The 22681-nt window shown below is 44.7% G+C and overlaps 1 protein-coding gene across 2 annotated transcripts; it reads right to left on the bottom strand.

Annotated features, from left to right (window-relative positions):
* Positions 1-37: 37 nt before the first annotated feature.
* LOC110004187 (septin-5) lies at positions 38-15484 on the bottom strand. 2 transcript variants are annotated; one of them, XM_020659736.3, is made up of 12 exons: positions 15210-15481; positions 15019-15029; positions 12042-12132; positions 9003-9089; positions 8774-8897; positions 7262-7396; positions 7052-7169; positions 3954-4055; positions 3694-3790; positions 3451-3586; positions 995-1097; positions 38-816 (listed from the first exon to the last, which is right to left on the bottom strand). In XM_020659736.3, exons 1-12 carry the CDS (start codon positions 15451-15453, stop codon positions 754-756), a joined length of 1311 nt encoding a protein of 436 aa, XP_020515392.1. In that variant the 5' UTR covers positions 15454-15481; the 3' UTR covers positions 38-753. The 2 variants fall into 2 exon arrangements, with proteins under 2 accessions (XP_020515392.1, XP_065822038.1); XM_065965966.1 differs by lacking the exon at positions 3954-4055 and having other exon boundaries at positions 15210-15484.
* Positions 15485-22681: the final 7197 nt, after the last annotated feature.

Below are 22681 nucleotides of genomic sequence, written 5' to 3'. Positions count from 1 at the left end.
AACCATCAGGGACATTTTCAGCTTGGGGGGGGGGGGGGGGGGGGGGGGTTGGTACATTGTTATGTCTGCTGCTCCACGTCTGTCCTGCATGAGATACATTTTTTATATTAACCAAATGCTGCTTTATGTGTATCCTGCATGCTTTATGTATTTCCTCCTGTGGCTGCTTCATTACTGTCATGATATTTCTATTTTTGTAACTTTTAGTGATGTTTGAATTTGGTTTTTTTTAGGGAGCCTTTTGTAAAATCTGTTCAGGGACAACAGATGAAAATTTGCCTTTTGGCTAACTCTGGCATATTTACCTAAATGTCTATTAATATGCAATGTCCCTGTAAAATAAAAAATAAAGAAAGAAAATAACAAAACTCCTCACACACACAGCAGGTGTCCACACGGTCAGTGCATCGTCTACTCAAAGGAACAGAGGCTAAGGTGCTTCAGTCTCACTCAGCATTTCAAGTCTGCTGTGGTTTAAAGGTAACAAAGTGCAAACTAATCTCTATTGCCTAACTACAACTCACTTGGCTAAAGACTGTATAAAAAACAAATGCAAAAAAAGAAACATTTAAATTAGGTGAGAATTCATCTTCCAGCATGCTGTCAGTCGATGATTATTACTATGTGAGTATTATTCTAAGATTCTGGTGACTAGTTCCTCCCCACGTCTCCTGGAGGGATGGATTTAAGCTTTGAGCCTGTGGTCGATCGTGTCTCCTGAATAAACGATCCCAGATGTAACGCCGTCCGAGGTCACAGGTCCTGCTCGTGCATCTGCTGCTGCATCTTCTGGAGCATCTGCTGCATCCTCCTCAGCTGCACAGAGAGAGATAATGACAGGAAACAAGAGAGGGGGATCAGAGACCGATTACATCATCTCACATATGGGGCCATCATTTGAAATCAGCGTCTTGGTTATGTAACACCTGCTGCCGTGCATTATTCACTGTTTGAGGTTTATTACAGTCTTATAAAAAAAAGTGTTTCCGCTCACTTCGTCATCCTTCAGTTTGATGAGTTTCTCCGTCTCCACGTCCGGTGTGGACAGAGGCAGGATGGGGATGGGACTCTCCACTCGCTTATCTGCGTTCATCTTACTGAGGGAGGAGAGAGAGAAACATGATGGATGACAGCGGCAGGTTGTTTCTCTCTGCAGGAGGAAAATCAGCTCAGACAGACTCAGAGAAACAAAAAAAAACCATTCTCAGCAGCAACGAATTTAAAGCCTCCACGTGCAGAGCCGTTTGTGATGATAACATCTCTCAAAGCACTCTGATACATTTGCATAATTTGGCAGATTATCAGTCCATTAAAAGCCAAAAAATCTCAGAGTGTTCTGTGTCATTTCTGATCCACCCACGGCGAGATGCCTAACACCTTGTTGTCTGTGGAGGCTGTCAGTCATCCAGGTCAACTTGAAGCTCCATCCAAAGGCAGCTGGACTTTACTTCACCTCTCCTAAACTAAGCTAACTGGCTAAGGCTAAAGGATCAGGAGCCTGCTGGGAAAGTTCAGGGCTTGTGTCCTTTTCTATCCAGGGGTCGGGGGGGGTTCAGTGGAGGCAGAGGACTCTGGGGTTGGAGACCAAGGCACAGAAATAAACAAAACAAAACGTTGAATAAGAAAAAATGTGTGTGTCTGTAAAATTTTGTTTTGTGTTTTTTTATTTTAATTTTTTATATTTAACATTTTTAAATTCTATTTTATATATTATAATATCTTCTTATTCTGTATTATTTAAGTTGTTGTTAGTTCTGCTTTATTTCCTTCTTAATTGTTTAGCACCAATACACCAAGTCAGATTCCTTTATGTGTAAATGTACTTATAAACCCAGATTCTGATTCTGATTCTGATTCTGATTCTAATTCTGATTCTGATTCTGATTCTGATTCTGATTCTGATAATGTATGTTGTTGTCATGGGTGTGTGCATGATGTTCTCAGGCAGCAGGCGTCGGGAGGAAACTAACGGGTTATGGAGGGCTGGGGGCTTTTGTTTGGAGTCTTTGTTTTGTCGCTTTTCAACCAGAAGGTCGAGGGTTCAATCCCCAGCTGAGCAACATGTCCTATGTGTCCTTGGGCAAGACACTTAACCCTGCATTGCTCCCTCTGCTTCAGTGGTGGTGTATGAATGGATTAGTGTTGTTCTTACTCTCTGATGTACGCTTTGGATAAAAGCGTCTGCTGAGTGAATTGTAACATTGTTAGCATGCTAATGACCCACAGAGGATTACATTTCTGGCTCCTTCCACCAGTTTAGATCTGAAGAGATCAAACCCAAAAAGCTCCAATTATATCAAATTATATGTTTGTTCTCATCAGAACACCAGTAACAGTGACAGACCCGTTGGAGATATTATTGTGGCAAAACTATTTGAATATGCGTACACAGATCTGTGTAAACTAATCTGCAAATATGGAGACCAATATCAAAATATTTACTTATTTATTAATGTCAGTGAACTTTTTCAGCTGTAAATCCTGAAAATAAACACAAATGATCGCTTACAACTGAGGCGGGCCTCTCCATTGGCTGTCATGTTACATGTGACTTTTGCGACACTCCTGCCGTGCAAGATCCACAAATGCACACACACATATCTGCAAATGTGTGTGTGACGATCTGCAAACACATCAGTGGGGTTTGTTGCCCTGAGCTCAGGCTCACAGGCTGCATACAGCTTTGCCCGCACTGAACAGGGAAAACATTTCAAAAACACAAACTACATAATGGACCCTCCATCGCAGCCTCCTCATTAAAACTGCACCCACGACATCCAGCTCAGTAATGAGCTCAGTGGATCTGTGTACACATATTCAAATCATTTTGCCACAATAATAGCTCCATAACAGAGGTGTCCAAACTTCTTTTCTTGCGGGCCAAAATAGTCGTGTTAGAATCGCTCGCGGGCTACAGGTTTTGTTTTTTAAAATATAATTTTTAAAATAGTAAGACTTTGTAGATCAGAATGAAAAGGCTCGCTAAAGAAACCCTTTAATAAAAGAAATCAAATATTTAGATTTCTTCGTTCTACTTTATTTGTTTTTTCCTCAGAATCAAGTCTGTAACGTGGTTCATGTTTTTAGAAAAGCTTTCTGCAGTTAGCTCAGGTCATTAAATGGTTAAACAACAGTCCGCTTGTTTACAAAAACTTTGCATACGTTTTTTTTCATAGTTTACAAAAAAATGTGGAAAATAGTAAAAGCTGTAGATTTAAAAAAACAACAACATACATGTTCCTGAACATTTTCTATTTTAGGAATATTGTTCAGCGCTTGTTAACATGAAAAAGAAAAATAAGATAATGTGCCGATCTTAATCAAAATCTTCTGATTCTTCATCTGAAGTCACGGGCCGCAAAAAATCCCCTCAAGGGCCGCAAATGGCCCTCGGGCCGCACTTTGGACACCCCTGCTCCATAACATGGTGAAACATTAAACAGCAGCTACCTGGTCATGGTCTGGATGCACTGGGACCTGTAGTTCTCGTAGTGACAGTCCCCGGTGATGTCCTTCAGGTCGTGCATGTGGGTTCTGATCAGCATGGTCCTCAGCTTCACAAAGTCGCAGTGCGACGGGTTCTCCACTGTTAAAAAAAACAAAAGGGCGAGACAAACATCAAAGCTGAGGCGCTCGCCGTTTATCAGCGTGGGGTTAAAAAAAGCAGCAGAGCGATGAGACAGAGGTTCCTACCCTCCACGATCCCCCACGGGTAGAGCCTCCCTCTCACTCGCTGACCTCGAGCCTCCACCACCGTGTTACTGCCGATCACAGCGAACGGCGTGCTCTCCTGCATCACAACACATCAGGAAGGGTTCAGATGAGGAAAAGGAGAAATCCAGCGACGTGACACATTTCCATCTTAGTCATGCATCGGCCATTTTGAAGCAGTTTTAAAGGTTAAAGAAAAACAAACATCTCTTCAATAAACGCCGCGTGATGACGGCGCTCACCTTCAGCTCTTTATCCTGACGCTTAAACTCCTCATCCTCATCAGAGTCACAGTCAGGGAACTGGTACACCTTTAACCCGTATTTATCAATCTCCTCCCTCAGCTGTGACACACACACACACACACACACACACACACACACACACACACACACACACACACACACAGAGAGACACACACACAGACACACACACACACACACAGAGAGACACACACACACACACACACACACACACACACACACACACACACACACACACACACACACACACACACACAGACACACACACACACACACAGAGAGACACACACACACACACACACACACACACACACACACACACACAGACACACACACACACACACACACACACAGAGTAAGTGTTGATGTGTTTGTGAGAGTAACTCAGAGATAAATGAAACTCTGCGGCAGACACAGATGCTGAGCAGACTGACAGGTCTGTGCTTTCATTCAGTGTTTACTGCCCCCTGCTGTGCAAGAAGAGAACTACAACATTACCCTTAAAGGTGACATATCATCCCCCCCTCCACCTTTTCAAACAGTCCTCCTCCACCTTTTCAAACAGTCCTCCTCCTCCACCTTTTCAAACAGTCCTCCTCCACCTTTTCAAACAGTCCTCCTCCTCCACCTTTTCAAACAGTCCCCTCCTCCACCTTTTCAAACAGTCCTCCTCCACCTTTTCAAACAGTCCTCCTCCACCTTTTCAAACAGTCCTCCTCCTCCACCTTTTCAAACAGTCCTCCTCCACCTTTTCAAACAGTCCCCCTCCTCCACCTTTTCAAACAGTCCTCCTCCACCTTTTCAAACAGTCCTCCTCCTCCACCTTTTCAAACAGTCCCCTCCTCCACCTTTTCAAACAGTCCTCCTCCACCCTTTCAAACAGTCCTCCTCCTCCACCTTTTCAAACAGTCCTCCTCCACCTTTTCAAACAGTCCTCCTCCACCTTTTCAAACAGTCCTCCTCCACCTTTTCAAACAGTCCTCCTCCTCCACCTTTTCAAACAGTCCTCCTCCACCTTTTCAAACAGTCCTCCTCCTCCACCTTTTCAAACAGTCCTCCTCCACCTTTTCAAACAGTCCCCTCCTCCACCTTTCCAAACAGTTCCCTCCTCCACCTTTTCAAACAGTCCCCTGTGGTCTAAATGAAACATCTGTGCTGAGCTTTGGTCAAAATATAACATGAATCCAGCACCAGAGGAGGTTTGTGACCCTGTATAAACCAGCTCTCTCAGGACGCTCCGTTTTGGTGTGTGTGTCTCTTTAAATGTAATGACCCCCCCCGAGTTTTCCCCGTAGACATCACTCCTCTGTAGAGAATAAAAATGGCCGACCTGCTCAAAAGTTTTGCTCTAGGCTGGGGGTGGAGTCTATGGGTGGAGATACCAGGGGAGGGGAGGGGATTTTTTTTTTTTTACCAGAATCCCACTGTGACATCACAAGGAGAGCACATTTGAAACAGAGCATTTTTCTCTGTGTTGTAAGACTTCTGCAGACCACAAACAAAGGACTGGATGGTTTATTTCACATGTTGTGGGTCAGTAGACTCTCAGGTTACCCACATATATGTTCAAAACACAAAGTGGATTTTTCATAATATGTCTCCTTTAAACTCAGCGGGGGGGGGGTCGTCTCGTCTGTTAGTCGGGGGGTCGTCTCGTCTGTTAGTCGGGGGGTCGTCTCGTCTGTTAGTCGGGGGGTCGTCTCGTCTGTTAGTCGGGGGGTCGTCTCGTCTGTTAGTCGGGGGGTCGTCTCGTCTGTTAGTCGGGGGGTCGTCTCGTCTGTTAGTCGGGGGGGTCGTCTCGTCTGTTAGTCGGGGGGTCGTCTCGTCTGTTAGTCGGGGGGTCGTCTCGTCTGTTAGTCGGGGGGGTCGTCTCGTCTGTTAGTCGGGGGGTCGTCTCGTCTGTTAGTCGGGGGGGTCATCTCGTCTGTTAGTCGGGGGGTCGTCTCGTCTGTTAGTCGGGGGGTCACCTCGTCTGTTAGTCGGGGGGTCGTCTCGTCTGTTAGTCGGGGGGGTCGTCTCGTCTGTTAGTCGGGGGGGGTCGTCTCGTCTGTTAGTCGGGGGGTCGTCTCGTCTGTTAGTCGGGGGGGTCGTCTCGTCTGTTAGTCGGGGGGTCGTCTCGTCTGTTAGTCGGGGGGTCGTCTCGTCTGTTAGTCGGGGGGGTCACCTCGTCTGTTAGTCGGGGGGTCGTCTCGTCTGTTAGTCGGGGGGTCGTCTCGTCTGTTAGTCGGGGGGTCGTCTCGTCTGTTAGTCGGGGGGGTCGTCTCGTCTGTTAGTCGGGGGGTCGTCTCGTCTGTTAGTCGGGGGGTCACCTCGTCTGTTAGTCGGGGGGTCGTCTCGTCTGTTAGTCGGGGGGTCGTCTCGTCTGTTAGTCGGGGGGGTCGTCTCGTCTGTTAGTCGGGGGGTCGTCTCGTCTGTTAGTCGGGGGGGTCACCTCGTCTGTTAGTCGGGGGGTCGTCTCGTCTGTTAGTCGGGGGGGTCGTCTCGTCTGTTAGTCGGGGGGTCGTCTCGTCTGTTAGTCGGGGGGTCACCTCGTCTGTTAGTCGGGGGGTCGTCTCGTCTGTTAGTCGGGGGGGTCGTCTCGTCTGTTAGTCGGGGGGTCGTCTCGTCTGTTAGTCGGGGGGTCGTCTCGTCTGTTAGTCGGGGGGTCGTCTCGTCTGTTAGTCGGGGGGTCGTCTCGTCTGTTAGTCGGGGGGTCACCTCGTCTGTTAGTCGGGGGGTCGTCTCGTCTGTTAGTCGGGGGGTCGTCTCGTCTGTTAGTCGGGGGGGTCACCTCGTCTGTTAGTCGGGGGGTCGTCTCGTCTGTTAGTCGGGGGGGTCGTCTCGTCTGTTAGTCGGGGGGTCGTCTCGTCTGTTAGTCGGGGGGTCACCTCGTCTGTTAGTCGGGGGGTCGCCTCGTCTGTTAGTCGGGGGGTCGTCTCGTCTGTTAGTCGGGGGGTCACCTCGTCTGTTAGTCGGGGGGTCGTCTCGTCTGTTAGTCGGGGGGTCGTCTCGTCTGTTAGTCGGGGGGTCACCTCGTCTGTTAGTCGGGGGGTTATGTTTGTCATCTACGTCGTGCTGCAGTGGTTTCCTGGTCTTACCCGCTCTTTGAGCTTCTTGATCTCGGTCGGAGTGAGGCAGTCGGCCTTCGAGATGAGAGGAACCACGTTCACTTTGTCCTGCAGCACCTTCATGAACTCGATGTCGACGGGGCGGAGCCTGCAGGAGGACACCATCTTTAACTGAGGCTCTGAACTCATGCACTGTTAAAGAACAACGGGCTCTAATGTGACAGGGTTTGTTGTTTTTACCCGTGTCCAAACGGAGGGATGAAGTAGAGGCAGCAGTGCACTCTGTTGTCCTGGATGTTCTTTCTGTTCAGCCCGCTCTCGTCTCTGAAGTATTGTTCAAACTGCTGGTTGATGTAGTCTGTGACGGCACGCCAGCTGCAGAGAAACAAGCGTGATCATAATTCAAACTATTACAAACATTAAAGGCTTTATATCCTCCTCCTCCTCTTCAGTGTAAATAAATCTCAGAGCTCCTCAAAACATGTGTGTGAAGTTTCTTGTTCTAAATCCACTCTGATCCTGTATCTGATCATGTCTATAAACAGGATGAAGATCTTTGAAAAGGAAACTGCTTCCCACAGAGGAAACATGGACGCCCAGCGGTTACAGATCAATACATGGGGTGCAGAGAGAGAGAGAGAGAGAGAGAGAGAGATGATTGAAGGGGCGAGCAAATCAAATCAATACTGCAGCTTTAAACAACAACAACAACAAATAAAAAGATCATAACGAACAAAGATTTAATGGATGGTTTGTAAGTGACCAGATTCATTAGACAGAGATGTTAGCTCAGAGCTAACGCTAGCTAGCTACATGGAAGCTGTCAAAATAAACAAAAACAAAACAAACAACGAGAGTAGAAGGTGTCAGGGATGAGCGGGAACAATCTCTCTGTTTTGTGAATGACTTTGCACTGGTTTTCATGGGGGGGAATATAGAATCAGGTTAAAGGGATACTTCACCCGTTAGCATTAATCTTTGTCTCATTAGAAACCTGGTCGTGTTTCTGAATGGTCGTGCATCCCGCCCTCATTTCCCCCTGAGACGTGAAATCTTTCTATTTCTGAGTCTGAAAAGGAGCTTCCAGTGACGCTGTTGTGGTTAGCGGGGTGAAACTACAACGCTAGTTCCTCATATTTTCGACCACTGAAGCTACAGACCAATCACAGATCAGTGGGTGGGAACTCACTCCCAGAATCAAAACTTAACGTCCGCCATATTGCTTGGAAGCTATGCTAACAGGCTCTATGGAGAGAGCTGATAATGGAGAAAAAATATAAATATAGCTGTGAGACGGTTACTGCTGACAGGCCGGTCTTGTGTCTTGACTGCTGGGGCCGCCACTGGCCGCTAGCCGCCGCCCGCCGCAGTGTATGTCAACCATCGAATTTCCCTCTGGGATTAATAAAGTATTTCAGATTCTGAACTAGAGGACCTTAGTGGGAGTGGCCTGCGGTGCTGTGCATTCTGGGATTTGGTGTCTTTCATCCACATGAGCCAAAAAGACACTTTCTGTCTTTTCTCGGTCAAGAAGGCACCAACTTCAAAATGTATTTCACATTTCTACATATATGACCCAAAGTCAACACAGATTCATGTTTCAACTGGTGAAGTATCTCTTTAAGTTCTGTTTTATTCTGTTTTGTCCAATAGTCACACACACACACACACACACACACACACACACACACACACACACACACACACACACACACACACACACACACACACTCGTATAAACGAAACACTCACCACTCGTTGTTGTTCACAGCGTCTCCAAAACCCGGCGTGTCCAGGATGGTGAGTTTCAGCTTCACGCCCTTCTCCTCGATGTCCACCGTGTGCTTCGTGATCTCCACCGTCTGACTGATCCGCTCTTTAGGACAGAAAATAGATAAATCAGGGCCGTGTGTGAGCCAGGTGCTTCAGAGGGTGCTACCTCAGGTACAGAACGGAGGGATGTGATTGGTCCATGACTCACCCTCTGCATTGAGCAGCTTCCTGTCTTTGTGCAGGTCAGTGAGGAACAGGCTGTTCACCAGAGTGGATTTACCCAGACCGGACTCCCCTGAAACACACACACACACACACACACACACACACACACACACACACAGACACACACACACACACACACACACACACAGACACACACACACACACACACACAGACACACACACACACACACACACACACACACACACACACACACACAGACACACACACACACACACACACACACACACAGACACACACACACACACACACACACACAGACACACACACACACACACAGACACACACACACACACACACACAGACACACACACACACACACACACACACACACACACACACACAGACACACACACACACACACACAGACACACACACACACACACACACACACAGACACACACAGACACACACACACACACACACAGACACACACACACACACACACAGACACACACACACACACACACACACACAGACACACACAGACACACAGACACACACACACACACACACACACACACACACACACACACACACAGACACACACAGACACACAGACACACACACACACACACACACACACACACACACAGACACACACACACACACACACACACACACACACACACAGACACACACAGACACACAGACACACACACACACACACACACACACACAGACACACACACACACAGACACACACAGACACACAGACACACACACACACACACACACACACACACAGACACACACAGACACACAGACACACACACACACACACACACACACACACACAGACACACACACACACAGACACACACACACACAGACACACACACACACACACACACACACACACACACAGACACACACAGACACACACACACACACACACAGACACACACACACACACACACAGACACACACACACACACACACACACACACAGACACACACAGACACACAGACACACACACACACACACACACACACACACACACACACACACACAGACACACACAGACACACAGACACACACACACACACACACACACACACACACACAGACACACACACACACACACACACACAGACACACACACACACACACACACACACAGACACACACAGACACACAGACACACACACACACACACACACACACACACACACACACACACACACAGACACACACACACACAGACACACACAGACACACAGACACACACACACACACACACACACACACACAGACACACACAGACACACAGACACACACACACACACACACACACACACACACACAGACACACACACACACAGACACACACACACACACACACACACACACACACACAGACACACACAGACACACACACACACACAGAGACACACACACACACACACACAGTTTCAGATTAGCTCGTTCAGATCTTTACAGACGTTCTGTGTTTCAGAGTTTGAGGGTCTGTGGACTTTTAGGAGACACAAACTGTTTTCACACATTCTCTAAACTCCTGAAACATCCTGAAGTGCTCTATAAATAAAGGTTATTATATTATTAAGTGTTCACTGTGGACACAGATGCATGAAGCCGAGCTGATGTGAGAAGGCAGCAGGAAATATTCAAGAACAACAACATGTTAAATCTGATATCCTCACAGTTTGCTCTTATTGGACATACAGCTCATAAAGTGCAGTTTGTCCCTCAGTGTTCTTCAAGCAGCTGCAGGGTCGTTCTTTTGATGACTCTGACATTTAAGTAAATGTATTCGGAGCATCATTAAACCCACTTTTTATGGAGCACAGCTTTTAGGATTCATATTAAAATCGTCCAAATGTTCACAGAACAAACTGAACCTGTGAAATCTGAGAGGGTGCGGAGGTGTGGTGGTGATTTTCTGCCTTTTGAAGAATCACAATGACTTTGAGTCCTTTTTTATGCAGAACGAGGCTCGACAGTCGCCTCACATCGTCTTTTGTTGCACTTGAACACACCACAAAGACTCCAGCCAACGGCCAACCACCACGTACATTCAGCTCATGCGTGAGAGGAAATAACTCTCCATGCTAGTGGGGGGCGGTAGTCTGTAATCGTCATTCCAAAAAGGGGAAACCAGGAAGCGGACGAGGAAGAACGCGGACATGAACATCGCACAAAAAGTAAGGACATTTGTGTTTGGTAGATTATATCTTTGTTGCTTCTTGGCAATAAATCTTATACCGTTGGAAAGCCCATTTATTTCCCTTTTAAGTGTGTAAGGAACATGCATTTGTGGGAAGAGCAGCAGAGCTGAGTATGTGGGTTGCGCTCATGAAAAACTTTCCAAATCTTCCCTGCCAATGCCAAACAGTGAAGTGGGCGTCCCAAGAAGACGACACCCCAAGAAGACCGTTTCCTAACCCCGTCAGCACTCAGGAACCGAAGGCAGTCTTCTACAGATCTGCAGTCAAGGTTTGCAGGACGATAAGCCTGACGGCTCTCTACCCAGACAACCCGGATCAGACTGCACGCAGCCAATCTCCGGTCTCATAGGGCTAACCGTTGTTATGATGCAAGAAGACCATTTTCACACCGCTGTCGCTCACCACTCGTATTATAGACACTTCTAATCGAGAATAATGAAGTTGAGGTCGTTAACTTGCTTTTGTCACTTCCGTTTTTCTTCTAGCGCACTGATTCGCTTAGCTGAACAGCCAATCAGAGCGATTCCTCTCACCAAAAAAAAGGCACACTGGGTCAACGTGTGCCAGCTGGACGCACTGCAAAAACTAGGATGACAATCTCAGGATCTTAACCCTGACAGTCCTGATACAAAACCTTTAAGTCCTTCTGATTCTGTTTGAGTAACAGCTGGTAAACGGGACGGTCCCGGCCCGTTCGGGACGGTAATAATACATAATAACAATATAATCCATGTGACATTCATCAAACCTGTGAAATGAGTTGAAATGAGACGTTGTCAGCGTGGACTTTAAAGCGACCTCATGACTTCTTACCTGCCACCATGAGGGTGAAGTCGAATCCTTTTTTCACCGACTTCCTGTGCACCTGGTTGGGCAGCGTTGCAAAGCCGACATAATCTTTTTCCTACAAACAATCAAACACACAAAAAAGAAAAATTAAAGACATCAACAGAGGATTCGATTTTCTGATCAGACGTTATTTCATATCTACAGAGACTGCGTGTCGATGGCAGAGCGTACAGCAAACGGTGAAATGGACTCGAGCTTGTGTATTTGTTTTCCAGTCTTCTGACCAGAGGAGCTGCGTGTCAACAGGCAAGGCAGGCAACTGTTTGGGGCCCCAGACCAGTAGGGGGCCCCAGAGGGCTTACAAACTTAAGCGGCTCAAAATGTGCAAATTTTGCAAAGACAGTAGGAAACCTCCCTAAGGGGGCCCCATCTGACAGCACTCACTCTATTGCTGTGAAAACCAAAGTTTTTCATTGAAAGTCCTTGAAGAAAAATGAAGAGGAATTAGCCTTCTATGAGTTCATACTTTAAACAGCAGCCTCTATCATCAGTTTGTTACGTTTCCTTTCATCGTTCTTCCTCTTCGCTGATTATATGGTGCACACAGCAAAGCAGGAGCCTCATTGGTCCACACAGCTGTCAATCATGACGTTATACTTTTTTATATATCACCAAATAACAATCAGACATAAATCAGCATGATCAGCAAATATCTTTAAAGACAGACACATGTGAGAGATAGTTTTGATTTTAAAGTTTGCCAAATGTCCCATCTGTTAACATAGAGGAGGCGGAGCTTATGACATGTACTGCAGCCAGTCAGCAGGGGGCGCTCTAAATGTTTTGGTTTGACTTTAGTCATGTCGTGCATCTCTTTGTTCAGTCAACGCTGACTCAGGAGTAATCATCTGTACACATAAAAAAAAAGTCAGATATAGGTCGCACTCCGGGTAAATCATCACAAAGGCCGGAGAGCCGCCTTCTGGGTCAGACCCCCCCTCACAGCTCTCAGGCCTGGATGAGTAGATGTGTTAGTAGGACATTCCCATGAGTCCTTTCATATTTTATTGAAGTGGCGATGGGGGAGGGGGGGGGGGGGGGACCGTGAACATGCCCTGAGGTTCTCCATGTATTCCTAATGCAGTGTGGCAGGCGGATGAGGGGGGGCCATGTGTACGTCTGAACACATAGAAAGAGGAGGAATAGAAGCTACAGAAGACAAACGGTGCACGAGATGAAGGGAAAGTGCAAGTTTGATTCTCTTCACGAGGCCGCTGCAGCCGTTTAAATCACACGAGCAGGTATCCGTGCACGCAGGTGTGGAGGAGTTGTTTTTTTTTTAGGTAATGCTTCCACATTGACGTTTTGTCTGTGGATGTGTGAGTGAGTCACTCCCACACACAGACATCAGACTGCTGCGTCTGTGTCCGCTGCTCTGACTCAGACTCAGCGCTGCCGTCCAAATACTCGTGGAAAAAAAAAAAACAAGCGAGCGAGCTGTGAAGCAGCATGAAGGCAAAAAAAAAGTCATGAAGCAGCTCGTGGGATTGGAGGGATGTAGATCTGAAAATAAAGATGCTGGGTGCAGCGTGAGGGCGGAGAGGAGATGCTGCATGTAGGCCACACCGGGACAAACGCGCTCTGTGCTGCAGGACTCAGGATACTACAGCCCATCTTTTTTTCCACTCCTGCTTTTAGTGAATGATAAGCGCTGAATATTTGCTCTTTTTCTGACCTTAAGCATCTTTAAAAACAAAGACGTTCACACATATCACCATGAAGCGATTAGTTTAGGACAGAAAATTCATCCTGCAGCTTTTAAACTGCAAATATTCCTCTGATTGCAGCGTCTCTTATGAGATACGTTTATCTCTCATCACTGTAAACTCGATTTCAAAAAAAGGAAAAACGACGTGTGAAGACGTCACATCTTTTAGTTTGAAGCGTTAACGTCAGAAAAAAATTTCAGCGTCACTTTAAACGTCTTGATATCTTTGAGACCTTTGGGAGGTGAGGGAGCGTTGGTACTCCAGAGTTTCTACAAAGACTTTACAGACGGGATAGTTTCATTCTGGCAACTTTAAAATGATTAAATTCACACGTCAATACATTTCAATTTCCTTTTTTTTTTTTTACACTGTTGATGAATCCTGCAGAGCTGCTTTTACAGTAAAGGAACATTTTCACAATTTATCCATCATTTTGTCTATAAAACATCACAAAACAGCGATTTAAAGGCAGGGTTGATCATTTTCTAAAACCAGCATGATTCTGAAAGTAGCATTCCCTCAGTGCTCCGTCTGCTCCCCCTCCCCTCTGTGCTCCCTCTTAAGCCACGCCCCCTCACTTACATGCTCCAGAAGTGGACCTCAGCTCATCTCTGTCATTGTGTAGAAACTACGTCGTCTCATGTCTCATTCAGCGGTCAGTAAACTCACAGTTTAAACTCCTAAAGTCATCGGTGACGCTCTTTGAGTGTGAGCTAGAGCAGGTAAGAGGTAGAGAGCGAACAGGGAGACAGGGAGGCGTCTGATTGGTTCATCAGATTGGTACCTCGTGGCAGACATTGGTCAAAGTTTTTACAGACTTACAAACTGATACAGATGATGGATTTACTTTGTTCCTGTTTCAGAGAACATGAGTTATTCATTTCTGTCAGGACCTAAAGACAATTTACACCAGAATCTGAAGAAGTGGAGGAAATTTTCACATTTCACAGTTAAGCAGGAAAGGTTGGACATATTCAGATTCAGGACGACTGAAAGCTTTCATTTGCAGATGTGGACAGATGTTTAAAACGAAAGGAAACCCGAAATAAATTAAAATCTGAAATAATGTGAATATATTGACGAGCTCACTGACAGTAAAGAGGAGAAAAGGAGGGCAGAGACACCAAAACAAAGGAATAATGTCGGAGTAATCCTCTCTCTCACACACACACACACACACACACACACACACACACACACACACACACCTTTGTCTGCTGCGCGTGCCTTACCTCTGCATCCTCTGTGTCATGAAGTCAGATTCCAGCAGACATCGGTCCGTTCGTGGAGACGCATCATCATCACAGACATTCAGAGAGACACCAGCAGAAGCATCACGTGGATTAATCGATACTTGATTTTATTTTTTTATAAAGGGCATTTACGTCGCGCGGTGGGTAATGAATCACCTGCACGAGCTTACCTGAGCGGGGCGCGCGGCTCCTGTACCTGCTGTTGGCCGTCATCTCTGCACACAGTTGGTGGGAAATGCGTCCGAACCGGGATGAAAGGGGCGGGGTCTCCAGCCGCTCCAATTTACGCTGCACAATATCAAATAATAATAATTCACCGCTACGGCAACAGAGAGGGTCCAAACAGAGCGCCAACGTGCCGAGAATGTTTTTAGACGTGGTCGCCGTTTCCTTCACATCCAAACACGTCTTCATGCATGCACCCTGATCCACTCTTTATTGTGTCAGAGCATTTATTGAGTCATTGTGGGGGAAAAAACAACTGCATGCAGTACCCGGATGTGACGGGAGGTGGCAGTATTACCCTGTTTTTGCACTGGTCAAAGAACAGAGATAAAGCACAAAACTGTTCTATACATTTATTTTGTCTTTAACACCCCCCCCCCCCCCCCCCGACATCTCTCCATTAGTGAGAGATGTCGGGGGGGGGGGGGTCTTCTTCTTCTTTAGCTTTGTGTTAATAATGTGAACTCTGTTTCTTTACTTTTAATCATGGATTCATGTTTACTTTTTAATTTTTTATTAGTGATGTGTGATGATTCATTTTTAGGGGGCAGCAGTAGCTCAGTCTGTAGGGACTTAGGTTGGGAAGTGGAGGGTTCCAGGTCACTTCCTGAGTAATGCCGAGGTGTCCTTGAGCAAGGCACCAAATAAGTGTCAGAGCTCCTCAAAACATGTTTGTGAAGTGTCTTGTTCTAAATCCACTCTGATCCTGTATTTGATCATGTCTATAAACCCCTCTATTTCAGCCCTGCTCAGAACAGGCTCTTTCTGTGTCTGTACCTTTAAATATGTAAATGAGCTGTGTCTGACCACGCCCCCTCTCTGGAAGGGCTCAGGTGTCTCGGTCTTTCTCGCTCCATGTCATATTGTTTACGGTGAGAAGGCAGACTCAGAGGGCAGAACAAACACCTAGCTGTGGGAGGAGTCACCCACCTGGGGGAGGGGCTACTGCCCTTTGTGATGTCATGAAGGGAACATCTCCAAATGGCCTGTTTGAGCACACATTTTCTGAAAGGTGGAGCAGGCAGAAGACGGAGAGGATGGACTTTTCTCATCACTGGGGGGTTTGTAGACAGATTAGAGACACGTTTAGTATGAAATAATGAATTAGAACGTAAAAAACGATGACGTTTGGTTGTTTAGTTTTTGTAATATTAATGTTCTGTGTTTTATTATTGTATCGTATGAACAGTAATGGCGTGCAGAAACAATAAATATAAAATAATAACCTTTTCTGGTGTTCTGGTGTGATCTGTGGAATCACGTTCGACTTGTCTTTTCTGTTTCTGTAAACGTTTAACATGAATATAACCGAGTGTTCATAACTCATTCCTCTGCACTCTGTAGAGTTCACAACATTCAACAACAGCAGGATTTAAATATAGACGTTGTTTATTGTTCTATATTTCATATTTATTTATGCTGGATGTAACTAAATCTCTGGATGTTTTGTTTGTTTCCTTCTTTTGTTCACTTTGTTTCTACCTGAAGATTTTTTTTAATCTTCCTGTGAATTATTTTTCTCTGTGTGTGAGCGTCCACAGCGACCAAGTCAGAATCTTTAAACCGGAGAATTAAACTCAGGCTTCACATGGACGACTTCAGGCCCAAATGTGGGCTTCGATTGGCCCTCCCCAACGGAAGGGGGCGTGGCCTAGCGTTGAAAGCTAACAATGATAGATCTGGGGGCACCACAGGCCTAGTGTTTGGTCCTCTAGAGAGCGGGTGGCCAGTTTGAATCCGACCTGTGGCTCCTTTCCCACTTGTAGTCCCCCCCCCCGTGAATTCTGGATCTATCCACTGTCCTATCTCCAAAATAAATCTTTAAAACGGACGATCTGAGAGGCTGCAGCGGTTAAAACGACTTCGAGATAAATCAAATAAATCCAGATATTTTCTTAGAGGGTTTCATTTGATGTTTTCCTTTAAACTGATGCTTTAGATTAGCACACCTTCTTCCTGATTGGCTGTTCTTCTCTGTTAGCAGATATGTCAGCGTTATTCCTCCCCGGAGGTTAAAATGAAAGAATATTTATTTCTCCACCACTGACACAAACAGAAAGCGTCATGCTCTCACACGTCTGCACTTCCTGTTAGGAACTCTGTGTGTGAAGGAAAGTATCCGACAACAATGCAGCGCTGTCGGCGTCCGTGTGGGATGAAACAGATCAAGGTCACAGGAGAGAGTGAAGGTCGTTTGTATGGACGTGAACTGGACGGAGCTCGAGTCGATCCTTCAGGATTAAAAAACAGATTCTAAACTTTACATCCTGTGTAAGTTTATTTGTGAATAAAAAAGAGTAAAGTGCAGTTTTTCCTCAGACTGTTTGGACGTATTGTTTATGTTTTTGTTGACATTTACAAAACAACGCTGCACGTTATAATCAGCGGTGGGCGTGTTAAAGAAAAACAGTTAGCGTTAGGGGGGGGAGAGGGAGGTTGGAGTGTGTGGGGGGGGAGGGAGGTTGGAGTGTGTGGGGGGGGAGGGAGGTTGGGGTGTGTGTGGGGGGGGGGGGAGGTGTGGGGGGGGAGGGAGGTTCAATCTTTGTTTCCTCCTTTTGTTTTGCTGTTTTCATCCCTTCTTTTGAAATGGATTGTATAAGGAGTTATGAATATGACATACTGTGTATGATTCTTCTGTTGTTAAAACCACAACATCTTGTTTTTCCTTTATTATAAGTGACAATGTTTAAACATAAATAATCAAAAATTGATCACAAAAAAAAAAGCAGAGTTAAATCCTCCTGCTTCATTTGATTGGCTGCTTCGTCCAAAAGTGACATTGCATGCGTTGACTCTGCGTCTTGAGCTGACAGTTGAAAAAATGTTTGAACTTTTATGCGCGTCCCAAAACGTGTCGTGAAACAGCAGAGAAGAGCGGCCGTCGAGCGTGCTGAACCAGAAGGAAACGATGGTGTCTCTGTGTCGGGCCCTAACACAAGTTCAGAACAAGATCAATAAAGAGAAAGTCCCATGTTTGTCCACAGGGGGCGCCAAAATTCACCCAAAATGGAATTTCCTCACAGGACTCCTAATGTCCCTCCTATCTCCTTCACTATCCACTTCACCTTAACCCAGGGAAAACGTCATGAGGTCAAGGAAAGATGTTAGGAGAAGTCATAAAGGACTTAGGGAAAGGCGATCTCGTTGCTCTGACAATCCGACCACATTTCCACTAGGCCACGTCATTAAATGTGACGGGCCGGCGGAGGTTAATGACGTGGGTCTGACGTGTTGAAACTACAATGTTCAGAAAATGAACTACAAAAAGATCATGTAAAAAACTTTCCCCTGTGCTTCTTACCGGTGAAATAATCCTGATCACCACGAGGTTGGGATTGAAATAAAAGAAATATAGACTACCAGGCTACAAGTAAGAAAAGTGAAACCATCAGCTTCCTGTCCAATCAGAAATCAACATCAACATCAATATGATTGGATGAAATGAATTGTTACATTAATGTAAGATATAACCTACACATAATGTTTTAAACATACAAATGTACAGCAGCACAAAACAAGAGAATGAAATATGTTGAATCAAACATCCTCTGATAAAAATGTCTCTTATCTTTTATCTCTTTACGATCATCGCTCATGTTCCTGAACGGTCGGATGAGCGACTCGCTTTAAATGTTGTGGGGCGTCATATCTCATCTCCTTTCCTAAAGGATGGTCCAGTGTATCCTAAAGGAGGTTATCAAGGAAGCATTGACCCACCTTTCCTTAACTTTTAGAGAATTCAAACAGCTCTTAACCGCCACTGAAATGCTTCATTTCACTCAGTTAGGCAAGGTCAGACAATGAGAGACCTTCACTCCCACCATCACCGAGATGGATTTCTTCAGAGGAGCACTTTCTGATAGATAGATAGAGAGAAAGATAGATAGATGATAGATGATAGATAGATAGATAGAGAGAAAGATAGATAGATAGATAGATAGATGATAGATGATAGATAGATAGATAGATAGATAGATGATAGATAGATAGATAGATAGATAGATAGATAGATAGATAGATAGATGATAGATAGATAGATAGATAGATAGATAGATAGATAGATAGATGATAGATAGATAGATAGATAGATAGATAGATAGATAGATAGATAGATAGATGATAGATGATAGATAGATAGATAGATAGATAGATGATAGATAGAGAGAAAGATAGATAGATAGATAGATGATAGATAGATAGATAGATAGATAGATGATAGATGATAGATAGATAGATAGATAGATAGATGATAGATAGATAGATAGATAGATAGATAGATAGATAGATAGATAGATAGATAAATAGATAGATAGATAGATAGATGATAGATAGATAGATAGATAGATGATAGATAGATAGATAGATAGATAGATAGATGATAGATAGATAGATAGATAGATAGATAGATAGATAGATAGATAGATAGATGATAGATAGATAGATAGATAGATAGATAGATGATAGATAGATAGATAGATAGATAGATAGATAGATAGATAGATAGATAGATAGATAGATGATAGATGATAGATAGATAAATAGATAGATAGATGATAGATGATAGATGATAGATAGATAGATAGATAGATAGATAGATAGATAGATAGATAGATAGATGATAGATGATAGATGATAGATAGATAGATAGATAGATAGATAGATGATAGATGATAGATAGATAAATAGATAGATAGATAGATAGATGATAGATAGATAAATAGATAGATAGATAGATAGATGATAGATGATAGATAGATAGATAGATAGATAGATAGATAGATAGATGATAGATAGATAAATAGACAGATAGATGATAGATGATAGATACTTTATTGATCTCGAGGGAAATGCAGGTCACAAAGACATGATATGAAACATTTGTTACAAATTAACCACAAAACCGACGCCCCCCCCTCCCATACATATATAATAACCTGAAAAAAAGATTTAAAGAATCCCTCTAGATGAATCAAACTTAAACTGTGCAGTTAAAAATAGACTTATACAAGAAATGTACATAACCCGTGCAGGGATAAAAATATATGTGACATTTAAACAAGAGCCTATAAACAGGTGAGGAAAAGATCTGTAATTAGACCTGAATATAAAAAATAAAAAAGTGTTGACCTTCTGACGTTGTGTTGTTTATATATGTACAGTAATGTTTAAAAAATGATCAAAAAACAGACACTGAATAACAGTGTGTTGCAGGTTTTTCTTTATCCCATGTTATTTATTTATGTGTGTGTGAGAAACCCGCCTGCGGTCACTGTGTCCATGTGAGAATGTCAGTATATATGTGTATGTGTGTGTGTGTGTGTGTGTGTGTGTGTGTGTGTGTGTGTGTGTGTGTGTGTGTGAGCGTTTCCTCCCTGTCGTGGTCACACAATGACTTCAGCAAGGAAACCGGCTAACGCAGGAAGGCCTGAGCTCAGCGGCCGTACAATAGCTCATCACATGTGCGCCGAGCTGATTCCTCTGGTACACAGGCTCACAGGAGGAAGTGCTTATTGTTGTGAGTGAGGCTTTTCAGGGGTGGGGGGGGGGGGGGAGCAACGGGAAAACATTTGTATTGAGAAAAACGAAACGATCCAAGAAGAAGTGATGGAGACGATAAAAAAAAAAAGAAAACTGAATTTTGCTGACAGCTGAAACACTTTTAATTTTTACTTAAATAGGACGACTTGCATGATCCCCGTCCTTCAGGAGCCTCTCTGTGTGGAGTCTGCATGTTCTCCCTGTGCATTTGTGGGTTCTCTACAGCAGTGATTCTCAAAGTGGGGTCCCTGGACCCCCAGGAGGCCCGCGAACCATAGCTTGGGGAGCCGCAGAATACCTGTGAAGTGTTTGACATAAGAATATGAGTAATGTAAATATTCTTCTTAATGTGTGTTTTGAAACACTGTTAAATAAATTCTGTGGTTTGTTCAGAGCTTCCTGCCACTGATTTAAATAAAGAGCAAATAATTCATCTTTAAAGGTAAAAAATGTTCTGAAATTCATCTTTAGAATACATGACAACATTTCAATGTACCGGTACTACATAGTACATTAATGCATAGTATAAAAAAGTTTGAGAACCCCTGCTCTTAAATGTCTGTAGGTGTGAATGTGAGTGTGGCTGCTTGTCTGTCTCTATATGTCAACTCTGTATTGGCTGCTGAACAGTCCAGGTATGATCCCGCCTCTCGCTCTATGACAGCTGGGAGCGGCTCCAACCCGCTCCAACTTCATCATTCATTTTGTTCTTGTATATACCCTATTTTTTATTTTTCTTCTCTTATCTGTTTAATGTGTATTTTGTATTTTGAGCTTTCTTGTCTGTGCTGCTGTAACGCCCGAGTTTCCCCTCTGGGATCAATAAAGTATTATCCTATCCTAATGGATGGACTTGCTTGATATCGTTCTCCCACTGGTTCGCTCCAGCAGCTCATACATTTCTTCTGTTTCCTGCTCTCGATGAAGAGAAAATGTAGGTCAAAACATCAGGACTAACTTTCAGAACATGGACTGAGAAAAAACAGTTTGCTCATTAGTGGGTTGTAGGAACGCCGTTTGATGACTTCAAAGTGGTTAACCAGCTCAGAGATTAGATCTGAAAGAGGAAAGAGAGAGAGAGAGGTTCAGGGAGAAACAGGAGTTTTTATCTCTGTGATTGTGCTCCACAGAGACAGGAAGTACTGCTATTACTCACAGGAAACGGGCTGATGGCGAGGATAAGGGAGGAAAACAGCTCCGGAAATAAAAACAAGTCTGCAGCGATGTTCTTCTGAAGAAATATAAGAATCTGTTTCCCTTTGAAAAACTCCTGCTGTGTTTCAAACATTACTCTGTTACTTAAATTGAATCATTTAATGCGCTCAGTGGCGCTCAGTCTGTACGGACTTGGGTTGGGAACCGGAGGGTCGCCGGTCCAAGTCCCGGTGCGGAAGAAATATGGAAGTTGGTCTAGTAGCTGGAGAGGTGCCAGATCACCTCCTGAGCACTGCTGAAGTGCCCTCTCTCTCTCTCTCTCTCTCTGTCTCTCTCTCTCTCCCTCTCTCTCCCTCTCTCTCTCTCTCTCTCTCCTTCTCTCTCCCTCTCTCTCCGTCTCTCTTTGTCTCTCTCTCTGTCTCCCTCTCTCTGTCTCTCTCTCTCTCTCTCTCTCTCTCTCTCTCTGTCTCTCTCTGTCTCTCTCTGTCTCTCTCTCTGTCTCTCTCTCTCTCTCTGTCTCTCTCTCTGTCTCTCTCTCTGTCTCTCTCTCTCTCTGTCTCTCTCTGTCTCTCTCTGTCTCTCTTTGTCTCTCTCTCTCTCTCTTTGTCTCTTTGTCTCTCTCTCTGTCTCTCTCTGTCTCTCTTTGTCTCTCTGTCTCTATTTGTCTCTCTCGCTCTCTTTGTCTCTCTCTCTCTCTCTCTCTCTCTCTGTCTCTCTCGCTCTC

Source organism: Labrus bergylta, chromosome 17 (genome assembly GCF_963930695.1).
Source record: "Labrus bergylta chromosome 17, fLabBer1.1, whole genome shotgun sequence".
In the NCBI taxonomy this organism is placed as follows: domain Eukaryota; kingdom Metazoa; phylum Chordata; class Actinopteri; order Labriformes; family Labridae; genus Labrus; species Labrus bergylta.
The sequence above is the reverse complement of the archived record's forward strand: the minus strand, read 5'-3'. Positions and strand labels throughout refer to the sequence as shown.